This window comes from Chelonoidis abingdonii, chromosome 4 (assembly GCF_003597395.2).
Source record: "Chelonoidis abingdonii isolate Lonesome George chromosome 4, CheloAbing_2.0, whole genome shotgun sequence".
NCBI lineage: Eukaryota > Metazoa > Chordata > Testudines > Testudinidae > Chelonoidis > Chelonoidis abingdonii.
In genome coordinates this window covers 40,813,410-40,828,203 of record NC_133772.1, presented here as the reverse complement: position 1 = coordinate 40,828,203, position 14,794 = coordinate 40,813,410, and the positions used below count along the sequence as shown (strand labels likewise).

General features: G+C 37.4%; 1 protein-coding gene across 1 annotated transcript in view; it reads right to left on the bottom strand.

The window, feature by feature from the left end:
• Nucleotides 1-14,794, bottom strand: part of LOC116829757 (mucin-5AC) — a 52,099-nt gene that overhangs the window by 23,100 nt on the left and 14,205 nt on the right. Inside the window, exons 13-30 of the mRNA XM_032788785.1 lie at nt 14,511-14,580; nt 13,587-13,724; nt 12,879-13,043; nt 11,882-11,976; nt 11,005-11,131; nt 10,103-10,352; nt 9,458-9,507; nt 7,939-8,039; nt 7,641-7,792; nt 6,463-6,601; nt 6,245-6,358; nt 5,809-5,988; nt 4,985-5,224; nt 4,000-4,156; nt 3,230-3,358; nt 2,722-2,866; nt 1,526-1,569; nt 1,228-1,425 (exon numbers count right to left, since the gene is read on the bottom strand). Coding sequence (XP_032644676.1) covers nt 1,228-1,425; nt 1,526-1,569; nt 2,722-2,866; nt 3,230-3,358; nt 4,000-4,156; nt 4,985-5,224; nt 5,809-5,988; nt 6,245-6,358; nt 6,463-6,601; nt 7,641-7,792; nt 7,939-8,039; nt 9,458-9,507; nt 10,103-10,352; nt 11,005-11,131; nt 11,882-11,976; nt 12,879-13,043; nt 13,587-13,724; nt 14,511-14,580 — 2,494 coding nt within the window. The remainder of the gene's footprint in view (nt 1-1,227; nt 1,426-1,525; nt 1,570-2,721; nt 2,867-3,229; nt 3,359-3,999; nt 4,157-4,984; nt 5,225-5,808; nt 5,989-6,244; nt 6,359-6,462; nt 6,602-7,640; nt 7,793-7,938; nt 8,040-9,457; nt 9,508-10,102; nt 10,353-11,004; nt 11,132-11,881; nt 11,977-12,878; nt 13,044-13,586; nt 13,725-14,510; nt 14,581-14,794) is intronic.

The window sequence follows — 14,794 nt, the reverse complement described above, 5'->3', positions numbered from 1 at the left end:
GAATATCCATTCAAATAATGAAAATAATTGCAACATATGAATTTGCTGGTATGCCTGGATTTATCAGTTCCAGGGGCATGTCCCTTATTTCTTGTGATGTGCTAGGATAAAAAGTAATTACCAAAATTTCAAAAACAGTTGCCTAAGTTACACATGCATAATTTGCACACTTGGGGAAAAACATCTTTGCATAAAATTTTCTATGTTGTGCAGCATGTTTGCACCTTCTCATGAACATTAAGGCCCTGATCCAAATCCCACTGAAGCTATGGAAAGCTATGGAAAGACATAGTTGAATTCAATGAACTCTGGAGTAGGCCGCATATGCGCTTAATTTATTTGTTATATAAATTTACTGCTCATCAACATGTCACATTGCTTGCACTCCTCTCTATTTGTTCATAGAACAATTACTGCAGGGTTGAATCAGGGGTATAAGTTTCCTTGTGCTGCCCTAATGTGCTTCAGGTCTCTTTGTAAGAGACCATCTCTTGGGTGGAGAGAGTAGTTCATGCTCCTTGCTGATTCAATGCAGGCCTCTCTGAAACTTCTGAAAAGTTGCCAGTTAATGTCAACTATGCTGGCAGTTTCTGTGATGTAGCACTAAGAACTATACTAAAATGACTAACTAATCTCATGTGTGCTACCAAACAGCCATCAGATGGTCATGACTTTCAGGCATTACCAATCTGGGACAGATTAAACCAGAGATCTAGAGGTGAAACACATAGTATCTCAGTATTGCAGTCTGAGCTATCCATTTACTAACTGCATTTTCAAAATACTATGATACTGACTGGGATTTTAGGAGAAATTAGTCATTCTGCAATTTAATAAATGAATAATAGGGAATGATTCTATGACTGTGAAGATTACTAGCTGTGGAAATTTTCTATATAGCAGTTTAAAAAGAATGGTATAGAATCAGTTACCACAACAGTTTATAAAATACCCATGGGATAGTTTTCTAATGAATCTGTCTGAATTTGAGCAAAGATAATATCAAAATCATGCCCAGTGGTTTTATTTTCTATATTTTCATGTTTCAATTTGTTTTCTAGCTATGACCAAAACTATATAAAATATACAAAATGCAAATAAAAATAGGTCTTGTTAGTTTTTGAGTTTCCGATCCATTCGTTAGAGTTATAAGCATGGTTTGGTAGGTAAACTTCACTCAGCAGCAAGTAAGAGTACAGTGAGCTCATGTATTCATTAAAAATATACCTGTAGTGGTGGATATAGGTGTTGAAGAGGAAAATGAAAATGGTGTTGTGGTTAAGGGTGTAGAACATGCATAGACTTTTCTATCAATTGTTCCATTGTGACCACAAGTTGCAATGATACACCCGCCAATACCATCTGTAGTGTTGTAGATGACATCGTCATACTGATATTGCTTTCCATCATATGTACAGTGGCATTCTGTAAACCAAAGGAGAATGTCATCATTAGATTTCCTGTAATATGGAATGGATTGTTCCAAAAATTTTATGTTCAGATAAAAGCTGCTTTGTCAACATACCATCTTCATCATATTCACACTTAATGCCATTCATTGTGCATTCACTGGGGGGGAAAAGAGAAAAGAAATATGGGACTGAAGATGCATAAAGGATAACCACATACATTTTACTGTTTAGCTGTTTCTCTTGCATTTATATCCCAAGCAACAAAATGAAGTTCATGGAGAAAAGTTGTGTGGGTAAGCTCAAAAAGACCTAATCTTTCTCCAAGTCATGTTCTCATCCATTCTGTTCAAGGAGGGCCCTGAGCTCTCAGACCGGTGCACTTCAGCTGCAGAAAGGCAGGATGGGCAGGCTCCTTTCAATCTGCAGACAGGATTTGTAACACCATCTGTGCCTACTAACAATACCCTGCACTGCATCCCTTCCATGATGCCACAGAAGAAGGTTTTGGAGGCTGCAGGAAGGGATCCACTGACCACTTCCCCCCAGTGGAGGGGAAGTGCAGCAAGGATGGTGGTGGAGGAATGATTGTTGCTCTTAGGTTGAAATAGCTGCCAGAGAGTTTCTTTACCTGCTCTGCAGCCTAGTGATGAGGATTACCCTTCTCCTCAGACCTCAATGGTACACCCCTGTGAGAACACAGTCAGTTTACTCAGGTTGTGCACAAAGATAGGGATTTCTCACTTACTAATTAAGGGCTAAATTCAGTTACCTTTGTTCACACAGACTAACACTGTGCTCTGCAAGTAGTCCTATTGACTTTGTGAAGTAACTTGCTATTTAGCACGAGAAGCATATCAGAATATGTCCCTAAGTAAATATCTGTGTAACGAAATCAGTTACAAAAAATAAAACATAAAAATATGGAAGGACTTTTCTAGATAGATACATGCCAGGACAATAGCAAAAACAAATGAACAGAATTAAGCTATAGAGCAATTTTAGATAATGATTTCAATAATACCTTGTCAATTTGTTTCCTAAATGCAGTACAAAGAATGTCTTTTTTTTAAAGATAATACAGAATGTGCAATAAAACAGAGAAATATGCTTCAAGCAAATCACTCCAAAGGAAAGAATTTCAGATCATGATCCTTTCCCTTCCCAATCCCAGAAATAAAAGTGGTTTATGTACTCATTAGTAATTTATGCACAGTAGGCACAAGACCAATTCCTGTTAGCAAACAATGGAGTTTAATGGCTAGTACATTATATTAGGATCCTCCTGAAATCCTCATACAGCTAAGCTTACCATGATTGACAGTTCTCTTCTGAAGGAATGGGTGTTCCTGGCTTGTAATATTTTCCCTTGGTATCATAACAGCCACATTGTTTGACACACTCCATATCATCTTCATCAAAATAGGGCTTGTTCTCTGGACACTTTGGATAGCAGCCTGCAGTAACAAAGAGAGTTATGTTGACACTGGATCTCTTACACTGTGGGTGTCTCTAGACAACTATCTAAACCCTGCATTGATTTCTTTTTGAGGGGTGGAATTTCACCCTGAGTGACATGATGCATATTGCTGCCATAGCATAAATTTCTCTCGGTGTTTAAATGCAATAATTTGGATTTTAATCCCAAAGAGGATCATGACCTCTTTAGAGAATTACATACAATTCAGAAAACTCCATAATCACTTATCTGGCTTGTACGTTCTAATAAAAATATGAAATATATTGAGAAGAAGGAATTTTAGTTAGGAATTTTTAATTAGCTTTTATAAGTAGAGTGAGATATATATAATGCATTTCACCTTCCAAGCCTTGTAACTCATGAAGGCATTTTCCACTTGGGTTCCTGCAGGTCTTCATACAAGGGGACCCACAAGGCTTGTAGTGCCACTCACATTCTCCTTGCGGGTTGTAGTAATCACAGAACAGAGCTGGAAGAGGGGAAAATGAGTGAAAATATTACATGTAACAAAATGTTTCTAAACTGCTTCATAGCTATCCATATGTTGTGTACAAATCCCATAACACCAGCATAATTCTGCAAGTATTGAACAGTAGTTATCCTGTTTCTAATTCAATATGATTATCTTACTTCTACAGTTGTATTGAGTTCAGTGATGTTACAAAGCCTCTACAAGACACTGACAGAAAGCATAAAAGTCAATTAACTGGAACGTACAATTTTCAGCTGCTACTATACATTGCTATTTACTTACAGTGTGACAGATAACATCTATCTATCTATCTATCTATCTAGGATGGCAGTGGTATATCACAAGCTGTAACTAGATAATACAGTAATTTAACAACTAATACAATCACGGGGGCACAGTTTTATTTTAATCACATCTACAATTGGAGATGTGTGGAGAGATTGGAAAAGGAAGTTTTGTAGATAGTTCTATTGATAATTTACTGTTTGCTTTGGGCCATTTTGCTATTTTCCAGATTGTAGTGCATCTCAGGAACACTACTATACTCCTCTTTGTTTCTCTCTATGTTTTTTTTTCCCTTCTCGTTCTTTATTTCTTTTTCTCCCTTTCCCTCCATGAAGTTATGGGGTAATACTCACGACAGATAGATGGGGTTCTCCATGCAACACAAATCCCAGCCTCATTACATGCTTGAGCATATGAAGCTACTGCTGTACAGAAACATTCACAATCTCCCCCAGTGTCACAGGCACATGCATCAGTCACACATGCTTCATAATATTCATTTGGTTCAACCTGTTAAAAAAAGAATACATGACATTTAATTTTTGTTCCATGCACTTGTCATCTTGTTTGCAATAGCAATTCTCTCTGCTCCTAAAATTTCAGTCAAATGTTTGAAATCGATGCCCTTCTTTTCTTTTTCTCATGTAACATCATTCCCCACAGCAATGGAACTACATGAAGAATAAACTATGATTTTGGAAAAAAAGAGTCTAAGTTGGGGGGGAAATTACAAGACTTTTTCTTTATAAACTCAAGTGCAGACATCAAGTGTATGACATGCCTAGCATTAGTAATCATAAGAGAAGTGACTACCCTAACAGCTGTGGAACATTACAAGTTAATTGGAAAAAATAATATAATTAGATTAGTACATCCTATCACAACAATCGTCCTGTTATCAATTAAATGTATTATCAGAAGCTAATCCTGCTGGACAGAATAACACATCCTGTGATTGTCCCATATAAAAAGGGTTATCTGATGACATCTGTACAAGTGTCATGTATTTCTTTGATGTACCAGCTTACTTGGCAAAAAGAGAAAATGAATCTCAGTGAAATTTCTCTGTAGTCCTTCTGGAATTAGCTGTGCGTCCAGTTTGGTCTTAAACGACCTGATCCAGCTCCCATTGAAGTCAAATCTTTCCATTGACTTCAGTGTGGAACCAGATCAAGCCCATGATGTTTCTTCCACAATCAAATGTACATATACATTAAAAAACAAGTAGAGCATCCTTATGTTTAGTGCAGGGAGTGGCAACGCAATGTGCATAACTAAGGTATTCTGTATATAATATAATCCCTGCTTAGAAGGATTCCACCTGAGGATTTGCTATACCTGAGAGTGACAGGCAGAGAATACTTTGCTGTTGATTATGCTGCACTGCTTCTGGGCCCAAGAGTTCCTGTAAGGGTTTGCACGGCAAGGATCCTTGTTGCCTTTGGCATCTGGGCAAGTAGGAGACACCTTCCAGCTGTTTCCAAACTCCAGCACGTCTTCTACCACAGACTGACTTCTGGTGGTAAAGTCATTAATGCCATTGCCATCATAGTTCCCACACAGGCCACAGACCTGACCCTGCATAGAGAAACAAACTAACTGATGAATGCTAATAAAACATGTTTGCCAGCATCTGTGATTAACTGAAACTCTGACTTTTCAGATTTAATGTAGACTTTGGGTCTTCAGTGACAAAGGCATCTTACACTTTTCCCTGAAGATGCCTTTACCCAAAAATGTACACTTTTTTTTATTGTACTGAATCCTGTCTGAAGAAAGGAGTAAAGTAGATACATACTTTTGTTCTTAGAATTTTTTTAAAAAAAACAACGAATTAACTATTTTTATTTAATTTTGAATATACCTTATTAGTAATGACCTTTAATGAATGTTCTGCTGCTAGTTAGTTATGAAATCATTATGTAATTTGTGGACATGAATGATGTATTTAGAAGCAGCCTATCACCCCACTATATTCAGTCTCTGTAAAGGATCTATTTTGAGACACCACTGAAAGGCTGAAAATATGCAATAGGAATTCATTCAGTCTTGCAGTTGCAATCTTTCTTATGTTTCACTGCACTTCCATTTTCTCCTTCAAGAGATAACGCCAAAGTGTATCCATAAGAGTTGATCCCAGTCAGACAGCTTCTAAATCTCACCTTAAAATCTGGGCTGAGCTTGATGAATATGCTGGTTTTCTTATCCCACATGAGAATCAGTCCAGTGTCGGTGTCAATCACCATGTAGATGCCCATGTAACGGACCTTGTATGGCACTTCCCCTCCACGGGCCTTCTCTATCACTTCAAACTTTCCATCACTGAATACCAGTTCATAGTTCTGAAATAGGAAGAAATGCCAGTTAAAAAACCAACAGATTTAATATATCCATAACTATCTGAATTATTCTATAGAATTTCTTCCTAAGATATAGCACAATTGCTGGCAGCAAGTTTGGAAGTCTAGGAAAAGTTATACTGTCTGATTGGATATTTTTATAGTGAGATCTACCTTGGACAATCTATTGTGCATCCCGCTCATGTCAGAGACCAGATACACATGTTCTTCCCCACAGTTTATCAAAGAAGCTACGCACCCCTAGGAAGACTTTAATGGCCTTTGAGCAAGTGGTCCCAGTGGTTCCACAGGGCATGTTCTCTGTGATAACTCGGAAGGTTCCAAGACTGGTACTGTTCTTACCACAGTAATCCTGAGAACAGGAGTGATAGTTAGTGTTAGTGAGGCAAGGTCACCACATGTAGGAACACAAGATACTTTTAGTGGTATAATAATCCTAGGAAAGAAGCTCAGTACCTGGACCAGAGTGTATTCACAATCTCCACTAAAGCTGAAGCGTTTGCCATCAAAAGTAATGTAATGACCATCTCCATAAACAGAGCAGGTTGCCAGGCAAGATTCATTGGTGCATTGCCACATTCTGTTTTTACAAGTGCTAGGAGGGAGAAAAAACTCCAAATGTAACAAAAATACTTTAACATATTCATTTCTCCTTATATATCCAGATGTAAATTTGATTCAGAATTTGTTTATCCCCAGAATACAGTAACCCAGGGGTTGGCAACCTTGCAGAAGTGGTGTGCTGAGTCTTCATTTATTCACTCTATTTTAAGGTTTTGCATGCAGTAATATATTTTAACGTTTTTAGAAGGTCTCTTTCTATCAGTCTATAATATATAACTAAACTATTGTTGTACGTAAAGTAAATAAGGTTTTAAAAATGTTTAAGAAGCTTCATTTAAAATTAAATTAAAATGCAGAGCCCCTTGGACCAGTGGCCAGGACGTGGGCAGTGTGAGTGCCACTGAAAATCAGCTTGTGTGCCGCCTTTGGCACACATGCCATAGGTTGCCTACCCCTGCAGTAAACCTATGATACTGGGAAATAGGGTTTACTCATGCTAAACAGTAATGCATTGTAGCCCTGGACCAACAGCACATAGACCCCATTAATTCCCAAAGATTAATTTGTTTTATGATTAAGAGCCATTTAAAAACCTTTTGGATTTCAAAAGCTTTTAGAATTTTTTGAGATGTATGCACCATTGAGGGACTGCAAATAGACTGAGCAGGTATAAAGTTTTACCATGAAGCTCTAATGGAGATGAGGGCATATAAAGCCCACCGTTGTCCTGCTTATTTACTAACTATTCTTGTTTGGGTTTGAAATAATGAAGAGAGCCTGTTTTTTTGTTTGTTTTTTTAATGCTGAATATTAGATTTCAACAGTAGATACCAATGCAGAACTAATTACTAACCCTCTTGCAGTGAAGGATCCATTGCCAACCAAATTCTAGTGCACAGGTTATGTGTATATCTATCATCACCCTCTGTTGCATGGAATATGAGCCCCACTTGAGTGTGTGCTGTAAATCTTCAATCTGCTACAGCAAAATGAGATTCTTCTCAAGTTTAAGTGACACAGACATGTACCTTTAGGATTGTGAAAACCATAACTATTCAACATATACCTACCAGGTGTTACAGTTGACTTTGATTGTTTCTCCTGGATTGTAGGAGGCCTCATTGTGAACACATGGACATTCCCCAACAGGTATACAGCCACCTTTGCCATCTGACACTAGATCATTAGGGCACATGCAGCCAGAGACGCACTGTGTGCTGTACTGTAAGAACCATAGAGAAAACATCACTTGATAAATTATGGCAGTGGAAAAGAAAGATTCAACTACAACAGCACAGAGTGTGAGAGATTTAATTTTGGTCAGGATATGAAAATGTTTTCAAGTGGGCATAAGGAATTGGCACTTACGCATCCCATGTCAAGAGTCTGACAGCTCTTCTGGCACTCGGATCCAACTGTGCCTGCGGTGACATTGCTGCAGTCAAAGTAGACCATGGGAGCTGCACAGACTGCAGGAGACAAAAGCCATAAGACATTTGGGATCAAACACAAAGTTATCAGTTATTGCTACAGTAATTATTTGTAATGAATATGCCTCCAAAGAGCCCTGATTTTAGAGTTAAGCCAAGGAACACAGTCTAGTTACAATGCTCCAGTTACTGGTGCAATAACCTTCATTTGCTCCGTCACACATTTTAGCTGTCTGCTGAAATCATTTTAGCCATGGAGTTGGGCATAAGGTTTTGTTTAGAATTAATGACCTCAGATATAGGAGCTCATTGCCTTCAGTTGTAAACTTGGAATACAAGTCTTCATTATTGTTAGTACAGAAAATTTGCAACTAATTTACACATTACTTTGGAAACAAAATCTATTTGAATCTTTATATAATATATTTCAATTCAGTTAATCCTGTAATAATTGTGCCGTAATTAATGGGACAGATTTTAGAACAGCATATGCATAATTTTCACATGCAATGTAACTGCATGCACAAATGACCAGTTAGTTACAGAACTGGTTATCTGCATGTTTAATTGCCCCCTCTGCAAAGCACAGATATGGTAACTGTAGCCAAATCCTGCAGTCTTTATTCAGTTAAAACTCCCACTGACACCAGTGGGAGTTTTTTATTTGAGGAGCGACTGCAGGATTGGGGACTACATCTTGGATAAGCACCTGATAATAGCTGTAGTATTAAACATATGAACCAGAAGTATGGCCAGAGCCCTGGCCATGAATGTCATTAAAAAAATTGTCATTGGCACATGAGGAATATTTGGATCTTAATGTTTTTTCTTCTGCTGTATGGAGAATAGAGTCTGTGGTATGTTATACTTTTGGGTTTTACCTAATACCTACTGAAATATGTGATAAGTGCTTTGAACCACCTTTCAGTTCTTAAGAAATACATCTTACCGTCATTTCTTTGTTGATTCTTGTTACTATATTAACAGCTATATTATTTTTCTTTATTGTTTGCTTCCTTTTGCTGACTTTCATTTTTAAGAAGTCTCATAGACATTTGCCTTTTGGAAAACAATTCATAAAGGACACCCCTCACCCTTTATTTATCAAGTTACTGGCATCCAGTAATTTTTGCTTTTTAGGAAATTCAGTGGTTATTATGTATTCCCTAAGGCACTTTTCTTTTTTATCTGTAACACTATGACCAGATCTTATCTTGCTCTGGATTAGATCCTTGAGTTCTTGTCATATTTTGTTTCCACTATTCCACAATATAAAGAACGGTATTTTGCATTTAAAAAAATACATCCTCGCTACTACAAAACTGCTATGCAAATAGTTTCTGATGTGTTAATTTCCCTACTGGGTTTTGAATGTTTGCTGTCTTCATCATTGTAATAAAACTGAGTTCACTCAGAAGCGTGAAAGGGAATTAAAATAAAGCTTAGAGAGGTTATACCTGGTTCTGGTTTCACTCTAACGCAGTCCAGCTTTCCATGTATGCAAGAGCTGTGACAAAGAGAAGGGAATTATGTTTGCTTCAAATCATAGTTAGTTACATGGAGAGCTGCTTCTATCTTGCCATACAGCCAGTCTTTCTTATGAAATCTGGAATACTGAAATGCCACCTTGTGGCCAGAGATAGAAAGTGTCCTTTCAACAGAATTGTGTATATTGTTTGCATATAATTTCTTCCATAGCTGTCCAGAAAACAAACAAGCTTGTGCCTTATGCTAAGACAATGCCACCCAGTCAGTTTGTCGACATAGATTATTACACTTAAAAAGTTTCTTCTGTAATGTTATTCGTTTCACCAGCGTTCCTCATTTTAAGTACAGGGAATATCAAACTGGTAGACTTTTTTAATCTAAAAGAAACCGTTTAAATTCAGAGAGAAAATATGGCTAATTGAGTTAGTTGACTGGATTAAAGAAAGATTTCTAAACAAAGACAATCCTAAAGATTCATGAATAATTTTGATTTTCACACTGAAAATTCTTAAACCGGGAGAGAAACTCATTTGACTTGACTAGACTCCATAAAATATATATGATTCCATGATTGCCAGTGTCCAGCCCCAGGGTTTTGTTAAAGAACCTCTTACCATATGACACCATTGTCGTGAACAACCTCTCCAGAAGGTAGCACAGATCCTTTGTAATAACAAGGACAGCTAGTAGCAGGCACACATTTGCCATTTTCATCCATGTAAGTTCCATTTGCACAGGTACAGCCATCAACTGGAGTGAACTTGATGTTGCATGTGACATCGGGCTCACTCAAAGATCGGCAAGTGGGTTGGCAGGAATTGACAACATAGCTGTACGCCAGGGATTTGGGGCACGAGGTTATGGCTTGAGAGAGTAAAATAAAGTATGTTACATTCATAGCTTATTTAATGATGGCTATAAATGCCACATTTTGGATATATTATGTATGATAAAACAGATCCTCTATGTCTACAGATTAAAATGGAATGGATGAAATTCTGCAGTAAGGTCAATAATAATGTAATTTACATGGATTCTACTACAAAATTTACCCCCACATTATTATCTCAGATGGGTACACTAGAGAACCCCATTCCTGTCAATGAGGTTTCTTCAGTTTAAACAAGAGGAGAATTTAACCCATATTAATTTGTACAGTTTATTTTTTTTGTTTGTTTATTTTCTTCTTTCCACCATCAGTATATTAAAGTAATAAAACAGGACGCATCCTAATTATATTAAATCGACAGTCAAAGCCTTATACTCCCTGATATTTCCTTGGGACTTTCATTCAGTGCAGGTATCATTCTCATGAAGCATCTTCTTTAAGTAACTTTCTTCTTATCTTTCATTATGTCCCCCGTTACTCATACCCTTTAGATTCCATAAGAGAATTGTTGATAGGACACCATCAAACTTTTAAGATTTGACTGAGAGAGCCCTGGATTTCTTGGAATCTGGTATAAAGGGCCCACTGGCTGATCATTTTTAACCAGTGAATGGTTTTAAAACTTACTGCAGACATTGGTCCTCCATCCATTCAACAGGACTCCTTTGGCAGCACAGGCTTTGACATAGGTAGAGAGGGCAGCACACATACAATCCTCACTCTTTTCACAGTTACAGGTGTCAAACAGACAGTTCTAGGAATACATATAAGACTCATTAGTAATCACTGAACTGCCCATCCAAAGAAATTTCCCTTTAAGTTTTTGCATTCACCTGTCAAAATCACTGGCTCTATTTAGTCTTATAATGAATTATAGGGCTGAATTCTATCTTGATGTACTCACTTTGCAACCTATTGGACCAAATGGTGCTCTAATTTACCCCAGTTAGATCTGAAGTATGTCAATTGGTTTATTCTGGATTTTCATCAATGTAACTGACAGCAGAATTTGGCCCATTAATGTCTGTATGTTTATATCAGTATAAAAATCTAAGCATTTCTTTCTTTGCAGTCAGCTGTCTAAGAGTGTTTCAGACACACAAAGTTAGATTACTTCCCTGCAAGGAAAATTACACTGAGTACCTGCTAGAAAGATGCAATCCTTTACAAGGAAGTAAAATAGATGGCTGCAGCTGTATTTTTATGTTCCTCCTTTTATTTGAGGAAAAAATAGTTTTACTATTTACATCAGATATTTACAATCAATACAGTGTTGTATTCAAAGTGAAATGAGTAAACTTATCTTCCTGATAGTGCAAAGAAAAATGCCTACTTAGAGAAGGAGTAGATTTCATGAAATCAAATTACAGTTGAACGTTATTGTAGCCTGATTAACTTGTCAGAAGCGCATTGGGTGACTACGTGTTTCTCCTGGTGCTTGGTATCAGGGATCAGACTCTTATTGGTGCTATTATAAAGGTGAAAGAAATAACTTGCAAAGTACCGTGTGGTAAACATCTGGATTCACTGTTGAGTGGCATTCAGCAAAAGGTCCTTGAGTATCAGTCAGCAGTCCACACCAGTGCTGAGCATATTTTTCTGTGAAAACAGAAAATGCTATGAATTCATGTTTCACTTTATGGGTTAAATTCTCTTCCCAGTTACATCACTGTAAGCTCGTTGTGTTCAGTGGATTTGCAGAAGCATAAAAAAGAGTAGAATTTGGCTCTGTATATCTTCAAACACAAAAAACTGCCCACTCTCTTTGTACAGAAATATGAACGTGTCATAAACTGATTGACGCTAAATCACAATGGCTGACTTTGATTAAGCTAGTAAAACTTGAGCTGGTGTTTTGTAAAAGGAGATTTTCAATGTAGATTACCAATGGCTCAATTCATATTAGCAGCAGAAAGAGTGGCTTGTGGACCTTAAAAACTTAAGTTCTTTATTGGTTAGAAGAGAAGATTGAGAGCCTTGAACCAATGAATTCTAAGTATGATTCATGACTCACTGTGTGGCACTGGGCAAGTTATATACAGTCCAAACATGCAAAGTTCTGAGCACACCACACCTTCTAGATGGCACTCAGCATCTTACAGGATGGAATGGTAACCTCTTCAATGACTCAGTTTCCCCATATGCAAAATGGGAATCTTAACACTTCACTTCTTAACTCACAGGGCTACTGTGAGGCTCTAAAATACTCTATTAGTCTTAAGTGTTATTATTATTTATTAAGAGAAAACCTCAGTCTTGTCTGACAGAAAATGGGTGGGCAAGACTGGATGAGTTAAAATGAGTCGCAACATCCTGTTAATATTTCTTACAGTTAAATAATTGCTTTGTTTTTCAAGCTAATCTTCTTTTATGATTTAATTTTTAAATCCATCTATATGTAACATGGAATTTAGAATCTGGATTCATTTCTGCCACCTATTTTTGTCAGATTTGTTTAGTCTTCTAATTGTAGAAGATATATATTATTATAACAAACATACCATTTTCTATGCTGAGGGTACAGGGATTCTCAAAGATGTTTTTGACATCAGGACAGTCACCCTGGGTTTTCCAGGTATTGGCAAAAGCGGCTGCTGTTCCTTCCACTATGCCACTTGTGGCTTTGAAGTCATCTGTTTGGATATTGTTGAAGTTTCCACAAAGACCTTAGTGGGAAGCAGAAGGATTTTGAATCTCCCATGCAAGGTCAAAAGTAATTTCAGTGAGTGAGGTCACAACCTGCTCCTTCCTGATTATGCACCTTGTTCAAGACCCATGTCTCTGGGTTGCTGGTACAACCTTTGTATCTCTGAAAGCTTTCTTTCAGGACATTTTCCTGTGAATATCAGACTAACCTGACTACTTTTCCTATCGCTATTTCAGGGGCCCTGCAGAACTCTTCAAAACCCACTAATTGGCTATGCTTTTGGCTTCTGCATCTGAAACACCACTACACTTATATTTGATCAGAGTAAACATAACATAAAAATAAAAATAGCATTCAGTGAGCCTTCTACTTCTTAGTCCCTAGAGAGAAATCTAATCTTACCAAATCTTAATCTTACCAAAGCTCAGCAGTGCTTCCATTCCTGATCACAGTCTAACTCTCTGATTGTCTCTGATCCTGCTGCCTGTCTCCCACCTAAACAAGCAGTCTGGATGGTGCTTCTCCACAGTAGGAAAGACACTTATTAGATAAGTCTACTTACCACATGTCTGCCCTTTGTGGGACGGGTCCACGTTTACAAAGAGTTGCATGATGGGTACAAGCTGCATCTGAACCTGAAGCCCAAAGTTTGTTTGTACAATGATGAAGAATGATGACGGCCTGAAGATAGTGACATTGGCTATGGACAAAGAACACAATAAACCCATTTTTGTATGTGATCAAAAATTGAAACAACTGTCCATTATTTACAAAGATTCTCTTTATACTAAGCGTCTGCTACATGTATTGTGAAGCTATCACTTGGAGAAAAAAAGGAGACTTAATTTGAACTGGATCTAAAATCTGCTACAAAGTTAGTCTATTACTATTCTAGGCAGCAAGCAGGCAGAACACGCCTCCAGGCTGGTAATTTTTTTGGAACAAGTTGAAGAACATGAATTTCTGTGTCCAAACAGACTTTGGCTCTATGAGAATTACCTAACATGATTTTGTCCTAGGTTCCAATCTTGAAATACGTGATACACATACAGTACATGTACTTCCTGTATATGTGGGGAAGAAACTAAGAAGGTCCGGATAGAGTGAAAGTCTTTAACGATGAACAATGTCCATGAAAACAGACAGAAGAGGCATAGGGCAACTTCATGGCTCAGTAAGTTGTTGATCTGATTTTTGGGTCCCAATGTATTTCAGATTTTGCTTTTTACTCGTACAGTACTACTTCGGTCTGAAAATATCAGCGTGATAGTGTATGTGTGTATAGAAGATGTTCTCTAATGGTTACATAACAATAGCCGATTATCTCCAAACTCAAAAATACTGAACGAGCAAAAACAATTATTTTAAAAATAAGAGGTTCCTGCAGGGTAACTGACTTAAGAATGTAACGGAGAGTAGAAGCAAAGCACTAGGCTAGCCAAGTCAACGTCCACAAATGCCACAGATGTCTCCTAAAAGAACATACCTGCAGAGAATGGCAACTGGGTGTAGATCGTATTCACAAACACGCTGCCAGAAGATTTGATCACAACAATCTGGCAAGAAGCAAAAAACAGTGATTGGCAAGTAGGTTTAGGAACTGTTCAGCACTTTCCAAATATTTCATATCTAGTATCGTTCAAAATGAAGAAAAAGGCTGGACACTTGGTATAGTGAAAATCAACTTTTCAACACAACTTTTTTTGTTATTATACTATTTTCTATAGTTGTTATAACTAGCAATTATTTAGAAAATCTGTATAAAATGTA